Here is a 10,348-nt window from a genome sequence, read left to right as displayed (position 1 = left end):
AATTCTATGATTTAGAAACCAACTCAACCCCCGAATATTACTTCACAAATCTAGCAAACACCTCAGTTTAAAGAGTTTGTCCTTGAAAGTACATTTTTACTTTTTGAGGCTGGACACCCTGCAGCGCCATCTGGTGACAACACGCCAGCTCTCATTTAGTTTAGTCTTTCTTTCTATTTGTTTTTAATGTAATTTAGAATGCAGGTTTATTTACAAAGAGAGAAAATGTATTAATAAAGCTGCTAATGTGACAAAGAGGCGATAGCAGACAGAAGACGAGTTATTTAAAAATGTGGAGGTAAGCGTATGATTTCTAAGCGCCATTTACTAGCAGGCTACTACCGCGAACGCGCGTCCCGCGATGACGAAACATGAACGCGCGTCTCGCGATGACGAAAGGTGAACGCGCCGCTTAGTCCTCCACTCGTACGGTCGCGTCTGCCGGCGGAGAGTAACATTGAACAGGACTTCACAGTCTGTCCAGATGGCTTTACGGTTCGCTCGCCTGCTGCTTCCCACTGGTGCAGCAGCGTTTAAAGCAGGCAGGCATGTACGAACGGTAAGATTCAATAAAGTCGCCGAAGTTTTAAAATCACTTACAGATGATCGGCAGGCCGAGGCCTACAGATTGAGTCCCGGTTAAGACGAGGGCACCAGAGCAGAGTGTTGTTGTGTTGCAGGCTCTCGGTTCCGTGTCTGTGTTTAGTTGCAGGCTCTCCTTCCCGTGTCCGAGAGAGTTAAATTATCCTGCGTTCATGTTAGCAAAAGCCCTAACTAGTTCAATTGTAGTGATTTGTGTCTTTTAGATCTTAATATCTTTATCTAGAGATACTTTTATTTGTGTAATCAATGTACATATAGTGTAATGTATGTAATGTGTTGACATGTATGTAATGAGAATATAATTTGGCCAATGTCATTCTTTCAAAGGCTGGAATCCACACATGCACAGTCCGAAATTTGAAATACGGATGGTTAGCATTTGTTCTGGGTGAGAGAACTACTGCAAGATTCAAGCAGAACAGTAAGATTTTTTGTGTAGATGGTAACCTTGCATCCGGGAAAGGAGCACTGGCACAGAAATTGGCTGACAGGCTGGGTGAGTAGGCTAAACCTAGATTACATTATTGCCTAGGTATAATTTGTGGTTTTGTTGCAGTGTTAAATAGTTAAATTACACTGTTAAACAAGATGTTTACAGACCAAGGTGGATTAGAAGTTCAATATGGTGCTCGAAGTATTAAGAATGTAATAATACTTCATCCTAAATCTTCAGCATTTCTGAGCTGCAGAAAAATAGAATTAACAAGATTGTCACAAGACCATTTCCCTATGTTCTAAATCAAAGACTATTGAAATTTCATATATATCTAGAATTATAATTAAAATTAGTTTACTGGGAACTAATCCTGCATTTTGGAGACTTTATTTTCCTGTGGTGAACTATCATCTCTTATCGATGCATATTTTAATAGTGAGACATTACGTTACATTCTGGGCAACTGGTGTTGTATGGTGGATACAGTTATTCATTATATAAGCATTATAAGCTTATGTTGGCGAGTGTCAGATTGTAAGATTTCCAGTTTGGTGTTTAAGAATTATAATTCTGTGATGACAAATGTATAAAGTTGAAGCTTGCTTTTCTAAAGGTTAATTTCAAAAATACAAAAGATTTGTTTATGAAGTGTAGTTTAGAAAACTGACCAGTACTTTACTTGTGTTTATCAGTGCTGGTGTGCTGGTAAGAACCAGAAGTGTTCTAATAATACACTTGGTCTCCCACTCTTGTTTTGGTTTCTCTCCAGCTTTTAACTCATGCTTTCAGTCTTGAACATTCTTTTTCAAGACCTCTGGAACCCTACAGCCTGTTTGTTGAAAATAATTTGATGGGATGAAATTTAGAAAAATGAAGATGACACTTTTTGTGTACATTACCGAGTTTGTTGAAGTATACCCTCTCTGGCTTGTCTTGTGTGTACTTAGGCATGCTGTACATGCCCGAGGCTGATACACACTACTTGGACATAATGACCAAGGAGCCGACACCCTTGGACACAGCCTATAATGGCAAATGCAGTCTGGAGAGGTTCTATATGGAGCCCAAAGACAAAGATGGCAACTCTTACCGCCTGCAGTCCTGGATGTACCTCATGAGGCTTCTCCAGTACTCAGATGCCATTGAGCACCTGCTCACAACAGGTGGAGTACAGGCAAAGTGGAACATCTTTTTTTGTGATAGATATTGCCCTGGGTGTTTATAGATTTCATTTTGTTTGTTTGTTTTTATTTTTTGATCCAGGCCAGGGAGTGGTCCTGGAGCGCTCTCCGTTTAGTGACATGGTATTTTTGGAGGCCATGTTTAGTCAAGGCTACATCAGGAAGGAGTGTAAGAAAAGTCTTCGATTTTTCACACCCTTCTGTAGTCACATTGCATTGTTTCCTACGAGAGCAGTGCACTGGCATTACTGAAGATATTTGCAAGTAAAAGGTTGTGTTTTTGTCATGGATAGTTTTTAACATTGCCCATTTCTGAATTAAATTGTTTCTCTTTACATTATCCAAAAATATGTTTACATAGAAAATAGAAATTCATCTGAAGCACTTATGCACCCCTTTCTGGCCTACAGGTGTGGATCATTATAATGAGATCAAGAGCATTAGCCTGTGTGAGTTTTTGCCCCCTCACCTGGTCATCTATGTGGACTCCCCTGCTGAAGAGGTGCAGAAGAAACTCAAGGCATCTGAGAAAGTAAGTGCAATGTACCACACTTACGGCTGCCTGAGTTGAGTTGTGGGTTTGAGTAGGGAATATGGAATGCAGCCTGACACACTTCTAGAATGGAGCTGGAATACAGGCTGACAGCAAATTAATGCTAGCATCAGGGTTCATTAATGCTTGCATCAGGGTGATTTGTTATATTGCAGAAACCGACAATTGAGATTTCCATAAAATGAACATGTTCTTTTGAACTTAAAGATGAGTTATTTATTTAGATCTTGTTTCTTGGCTCAAAGCCATGTTTTAGTTGCCACTTAAATGGTTTCAGTGTATGCTTTCCTCTAACTAAATTCCATTGAACATGCATCGGCATGCTTTCATTACATGCTTTCATTGGATCATTCCCATTTACAAACTAGCCAGAAACAGGTGCAGGTGATTATTTGTGCATTAAGCATTTATAGTTCTGGCAGTGTTTTTTTTTTTTTTTTTGGTTTTTTTTGCGGGTTTTGTATGAACTCCATCTAGCATAAGCACATTGCATTACTGGATCATTAATGAAACCATTTCTGTCTCATGTTCTGATGCCCAAGGCTCAGGCTGTTTGGACAGTGATCAGTGTTGATTCTGATGGATATCCAGGGTGTGTGGAGTCAGATGTTCTGATGTGGAATATATCATGTGACAGAATGGCACAGTTTAATAGTAGGTTTAACTTTTCATGTGTTGCCTTAGAGGTTTTTAATGAAACATTTGTGCAATTATGCATCTGTCCTTCAGCCATATCTCCATAATGTGCCGCTGTCCTACCTCAAAAGCATTGAGACTGTGTACAAGAAGACCTTCCTGCCTAAGATCAGGTACACTGGTTTGGTCTGTCTATCCACTTTTCAAGCAACATGAGAAGCTGTGATTTGTAACCATAGTAATGCATTTAGTTTGTGTTCATTTCAGTGAGGAAGCAGAAGTGCTTTCCTATGATGTGACACAGATACAGGATGTCGAGAAGGTATTTAATGACTGAACACACAGCCTAAATCCCTTTAATCTATTTAATCCAAACTGTGCATCTTGAGTGTGTGTATATATGTAAGTCATTTGTTCTGTTTTTCTTCAGGTTGCAGAAGATATTGAATACCTGAAGTTTGAGAAAGGCCCGTGGGTAGATCAGGACGATGTGACTTATCACCACATGCGAGTACTGTGAGTGTGTATTACTGGCTTTGGTCTCCAGAGGCCTCTTTTACTTTCTGGGGTTGAGGGTGTTTGGATGCATGTTGGTAGCTCTATAGATGTTCTTTACATTGAGCACATGGTCAGAGTTCCAGGAGCCACTGACAGACCCTGGGCGTTTTGGCCTTTTGGTGCAGCAGTGGTATATTTTGTTAGATCCTGCTGCTGTTTGGCTGACCTTTTGCTTTTTGCTACCTTTTTTTTTTGAAAGGTGGTTGTCTTTTGTAGACAGACTACTTGAGCATTCCTTTTTGCAGATGACCTTTGTTTTTAACAAAGTGGATGATTCCTAGGGTGGAAGACAAACAGAGGGTGGCCAACATGACCTGCATCCCCAGATATTTACCAGAGGTCACCATTGGTGCTCATGAGTTTGACAGAGACTACTACTCCTTCAAATCGGTATGTGCCATGTGTTCGGGGTATAGGGGTGGGGTTGGCGCTACCCCACTGGTCTGGGCCAGGTCCTGCACTGACACATTCAGGGCTACTGGAAGCACAAGAGGGTGTGGATCCTGCCTTCCTTGGCAATCCTTTCCAGTTACATTGGGAGTAGAAGCAAGCAGGGAGGAAATGGATAAGGATTTTATGAAAACATGAATCATGAAGCAGATTTTCAGGTCCTTTCAGACATGTTTCTACAATTCTGCCATTCTGAAGTGAAAATTGACTGTCCCAAATATAAAAAAGACTTTTATTATCCTGGTACATCACAGATAAAATGTTAGTTATAAGGAGTAATGGTTGTTAATTATACATTTTAACATTTGTAGTTGTGGATAGGCTCTTGTATACTCTTAAATGTATAGCTCTGTTTAGGAAAACACTAGGTACATTTATAATTATAAAAATAATAATAAAAAGCTATATGAAGTAGTATTTTAACAGGGAAAAAATGACAAAAGGGGAGGACATTGAATCCGGAATGACTTGATGTCTCTCTGTTTTGCTAGTGGTGGTATACACTTTTATCAACACAAAAACGATGGAGCTGAATTTTGAACAGCTCTCATTCAGTATGCCATTGGTGATTTGATACCATCATCTGCCAGAAGATATTCCAGCCTGACCTTCAAACCCGAGCGCTTAGAGGTTTTCCCTCGCTGCGCCCCAAATAGCAGCATACATTAACGTTATTAGATGTTTCCAAATGACATTTTATTCGGTTTTCTGCATTTTATAGCTGGATGTTTGAAGGTAGAAGGGAAAATAAAATACAAGTGCTTGCCTTGATTTCATCTTCATGTATGTGTTCCAGACAGGTGCCAAGACTTGGTTTATTTTACCAAGGAAAACCTGGCATAAATTCCTGTTACAACAGTTGTGTGTATGATTGGCAATTGTGGATTAGCTGGCATTAGATTGTGCTTCTGTCTGATATGCACCATCTAGAGACAGTTTCTGCTCAACAGATCTGTTGCCTCACATTCATCCCAAAATTTCTTGATATTGTACTGTCTCTTTGTGGCTTGGCCCCCCTGTAAAATGTCTACCTCACTGTGTGTGGTACTAGCAACCGTTCCAAGTGTAAAAGCAACAAAGTTGCCATGGCACCTGAAATTTCTCTGCACTTCATTCTTGATACTCTGCAATCCTCCACTTTTATAACACTGCCAAAGAAAACAACAAAAAAACTTCTTCTCAAAGTCATAAGTAGAAAATTCACCAATCACTCTTCCATTTCTATTTCCCTTTGATAAGAATTCATGTTACTGACCCACCTATTTTTGTGACATATTATCCATGATGATAAAATTAATGAATCCCAGCACTGTTTGTTACTGAACTCTTAATCTCAGTGCTGTTAAAATGTACTATGGAAATAAAACTGACCGGCCAGTTCATTGTAGCAACTTAGGAAATTCCTAGTAATTAGTTTCCAAGAATTATTGATGATTCAAAATGAATGTTAGTCTTTTATAATCACTTTGGCCTGTCAGAGATTGTCTGTTTCACCCTCCTTTTTTGTAATAACCACTTTTATTGTTCAAATGGCACATAACAAGTGTTACAAAGCTGTATGCAACAGGGAAAGAGCCCATTAGATATCAGCGAGTAAGAAAGTGTTCTGGTTGCTCAGTTAACACCAGGAGGAAGAAAGGAGAAGTCAGTGTGGTTAAGACAGACTCTTACTGGGTGACACCAGCTACATGGAAGCAGCTTTACCCTGGCTCCAGTTTAAGCTGTTCTTTATCTGAATCACATGGCCAGTGGTTATTCCCCACCGATAAGCCTTTGTGCTGTTAGACTGGGCCTAATCTGTGCTGGCAAAAATCAGCCCTGGGAAGCCAATCTGCCTATGACTTGCAGAGTGTTGAGTGGTTGTAAACTGCCCCATGTTTCATCAGTACCCTTGGGAATAGAGTTAATCTGCCACGATTGGACTTTAATACTCTAACAGTCCATCATCACTATCCTGAACATTCTCCTGCCTTCATTCATGCCACATTTTCTACAACCAGCAACAGCAGGTTCCAGCAGAACTAGCTCTCCTAAGTTAGCTCTGTTTTGTGTGTGTTTCAGAGCCTTTCGATCAGTAAAAGAATTGACCTGTGCTAATTAGATCATGTAGTGCTTCGCGATTGGTTCACCGTCACTGGCAATAATCTCTAACATTACCGTTTCTCCCCTCAGCTTCCAGGGAACAAATATGCGAAGGGTTATAATGAAGACGTCGGGGACAAATACATTTGGCTGAAGTGAGAAGCTTACCTCAAAGCCCTCTTGCTGAAGTGCCAGTGTAACTAAATGGTTAGGAGTAACCCTTCACTGATTGACTCGTTCCGTATTCTGTTTGCACTGGTGTTGGAATTGAGATAAAATACGTTATGTATTCTGCTCTTCTGAAGCTTTGTAAATGATCAGAGAATAAAATAAAGTGTGTTTAAAACATAAAGTATCAATCATATCATTAAGTGCTGCTGCTGAATGGTCTTGTGATTTGTGTAGGATTCAGGAAGTTAAGTCCCCTAATTCCACCTGCCCAGTCCACAAATATGGGCAGAATTGGTAAGATGAGTGGAACTGGGAGCCTTGGGGATATTTCCTAATTTTCCATATCCACCAAATCCAACTCTCCACTGTGGAAAGCCCAATAAGGACCAAAGAAGGAGCAGACAGAATAAGAAGTAGTCATGGGTTCCAGAGTGCAGTCATGAACAGAGTTTGGGAATTCACTACTTATCATTCTGACACCCCCCAATGCAACGGAAAGACAGATGGCCCCAAAGAGGCATATCTGCCGATCCGTGCTTTCATCTCATTCCAGTATGCTGCGACAGTGACTAATCACCCCAATTAAAAGTCACTTTTGAGAAGTGCAACAGCGAGAGCTCGCCCCAACTCATTAGCCTCCCGAAACCGCTCACTTCTCGTTACCCCAAAGATGCTATCTCGGCCCTGTCTGCAGCATAGTTTTATTCCTTCTGCCAGTAAGGACGAAGCCCACTATTCCAGAAAGGCTGCAGTGCTGTGAGCCACTAGTGATTAATTTCTGTCTTTTGTATGCTGTAGAGGTTTCAGATTACCATAATCAACTCATGATTGCTAGAACAGATACCACCCCTTACAAAAAAAAAAAATTGCTGATTATTTATGAAGCTCTTCAATTATGCTGCAGAAAATGGGAATGATAAAAAAGAAGTCCTTACATGATACTAACTCTGCCAATCAAATGTCTTTGATCAGTGTATGTCAGTGTCCGTGTCTCTGATGCCCAAAGTGGCTCAAGTGGATCCTCCTTATTACCCTTCTGAGTGATTGTTAAAAGGAAGCGACAGGAATGGATCTCGGATTTAAAGAGAAAAAAATGTTTATATATATATATATATATATATATATATATATATATATATATATATATATATATATATAAAAGAAAAGTTCAGACTTTCATCTCTGAAGACCTGATGTCCAGTGTCTGATTGCCTGCTCTTGTGAAGTGGCTAAGTTGCAGAAGGCCTAAGGTTCTTCAGCTGTGCCAACGCACCCAGCCCTTCCGCTACGTGAACATACAGAAGCAGAGGTAAGGGCCAACTGCAGAATCGCCCCTCACCTGAGGGAGGGCACATTTAGAGGGGGCAGCTGTGTTCCATCTTGGGCTGTTCTGTTTTAATGTGAACAGTTGCTGGGGTTTATGGGGCGGCACATATTCTCTGGGGTGTGATGAGAATGGCAACGGCATCCTTGTCTCTATTTTGTGGTTCATGGAATACAGAGCTTATTAGGAACCACTGGGGGGCACACTTCATACACCTCTCAACAGTTATTACAGCTGCTTAATGTTCCTGTGCTGGCTGACGGGACTACAATTTTATCCACTTGTCAAAAGAGAGCACTGTTGAATTTTACTGAAGAAGAAATGGATCTAAAATATCTTAGTAATTCAGGCTTCATGGTGCCAAAGACATTTCTCCCTTCAGCTTGTGCTTTAGGTGTAGCTGACATTAAGAGGCTTTTATTTTGATAGCACTGTTTTAAATATATAAATATTTTATGCTCCAGAATCCACTCTCAGTTGTTATTGTATACTCTGTTGGATACTGCAGTGCAGCTTTGATAATGGCTGGAGACAGTGAGGGGGAAGTGAACGCACTATGAACTTAAATTTTGGCTAATAAAAAAGACGCTAAATAGTTCACATCCAATGTGCAGTCTACAGGAACAGAACTTCAACACAGTGAATTAATGCTAAGCTGGGGCTAGGAGGCAAATTTACACCAGTAAACTCCTGACCCAGTAAAGAATCCCCCCTGTTGCATGTACTTTGGAAAGCCTCGGCCATGTCCAGATGTGGTGCCGTTGTTTTGGGAGTTGTCACGTTCATGATCAGATGGCTTGTTCAGCAGTATGGTATAAATGAAGAGTGGAAAGATAAGCAAAGCTTTTGCTCCATTGTTGACACACAGCAGAATAACAGTGTGTCTGAGCAGCTGTATGGAAGAGCTAATGATGGTAAAAGCGGGAGCTGTAGCCTGTCTTAAGATCAGAACAATAAAACTGATTGTGATCCTACTTTATATTCCTATGTAGCGAGTGTTTTCATTTTAATTGCACATAAGCACAGTGGGAGTAGGTTATATCTCATCCATTTATTTCTAAACGTATACAGAAGTACATTTATTTTCAGTGATGAACAACAGATGCAAAACTAAGTTCGTTGCCTCTCAACTGAGCACTGTTAACATTTAAGGCAGTGATTTTACACATGGCATCTCACTTTTGCTTTACTGATCCACAGCACTACACATGATATGCTGTCTACTTCAGATGTGCTGAGAATTCAGACGAGTTCTCAAGCAGCCTAATAGATACTCTGATAACGTGCGTTCTGCTGTCAGGCGCCTACCCACTCCTATTATTGCAAAGGAAATGGAAAGTGCTTTGTAAATCCACTGGCACCAAGCACATATATCGGGTGGACTGATTCCCTCGTAAGCTGAGAAATATATAATGCTTTACCATGCTTTAGCAGATTCACTGAACTGAATCTTAATGCAATTTTTTTCATTTTGGACAAAAATGACTGGCTATTATATTCAATTTGATTTATTCATCTTCCATTCACTCAAACATTTATTTATTTGTTCATTTATTTTGTTTGAGTGAGTCACCACACTGAGCTGTTATGGGCAAATAATGTTCCTCTATAGCAAAAAGGAGCTAATGCAGTTGTGTATCAGCCAGTGGTTAGACCAGGCAGTTAACTAGTAAGCCAGGTTGGTAGTAGGCAGTCTTAGTATAAATGCATGGAAGAATGGCCTTTAACCCCAAACACCCCGCCCCCCCCAGGCCACGCAAAAGATTAGGGACAACACACAGGGAATGCATAACACAGACACATGTACACAGGACACCAGTGTGAAATTACATAAAGGGCCTGAAACAACTAGGCTGGAAAAGGCCAGACAGGACACTGCATTTAGTGGTATGCATACAAACAACATCCAAAGTTAAAAACAGTGGTCAAGGTAATATGTGGAACTAAACAGATTAGGCACTGTGTTCTACTTGTTTTTTGACATGTGCATGCATGTCATCTCCCAATATGCACTCTGAGAGACAAGGTGTGCAGGAGAGCTTGGAGACTCTGATTACAGCTGCCAGATCAGACCTTCAGCAAAGCTTCCTGGAATATATATATATATATATATATATATATATATATATATATATATTTAAATTCAACAAGTTGCAAATAATTTAGAGGCTTCGAACTTTGAACAAGAGTAGCATTTAGTAATAGATGCCTAAATATTACAAACAAAAAGTACAAGTTGCTCGATTAAATTATAATACATTTTAAATTAGGGTCAATTATTATTCAACCCCTAGGTTTAATATTTTGTGGAAGAACCCTTGTTTGAAATTACAGCTATTAATCATTTTTTATAA

The 10,348-nt window shown here is 40.0% G+C and overlaps 1 protein-coding gene across 1 annotated transcript; it reads left to right on the top strand.

Annotated features, from left to right (window-relative positions):
• Window positions 1-397: 397 nt before the first annotated feature.
• Window positions 398-6,851, top strand: ndufa10 (NADH:ubiquinone oxidoreductase subunit A10). Its single transcript, XM_027010055.2, has 10 exons — window positions 398-559; window positions 931-1,099; window positions 1,987-2,202; window positions 2,303-2,389; window positions 2,631-2,752; window positions 3,503-3,582; window positions 3,677-3,731; window positions 3,840-3,925; window positions 4,249-4,357; window positions 6,590-6,851. The coding sequence occupies exons 1-10, from the start codon at window positions 485-487 to the stop codon at window positions 6,656-6,658; spliced, it is 1,068 nt and encodes a 355-aa protein (XP_026865856.2). The 5' UTR covers window positions 398-484; the 3' UTR covers window positions 6,659-6,851.
• Window positions 6,852-10,348: the final 3,497 nt, after the last annotated feature.

The sequence above is a fragment of the Electrophorus electricus genome, chromosome 25 (assembly GCF_013358815.1).
Source record: "Electrophorus electricus isolate fEleEle1 chromosome 25, fEleEle1.pri, whole genome shotgun sequence".
Classification (NCBI taxonomy): domain Eukaryota; kingdom Metazoa; phylum Chordata; class Actinopteri; order Gymnotiformes; family Gymnotidae; genus Electrophorus; species Electrophorus electricus.
This window is presented reverse-complemented; position numbering and strand designations above follow the sequence as displayed.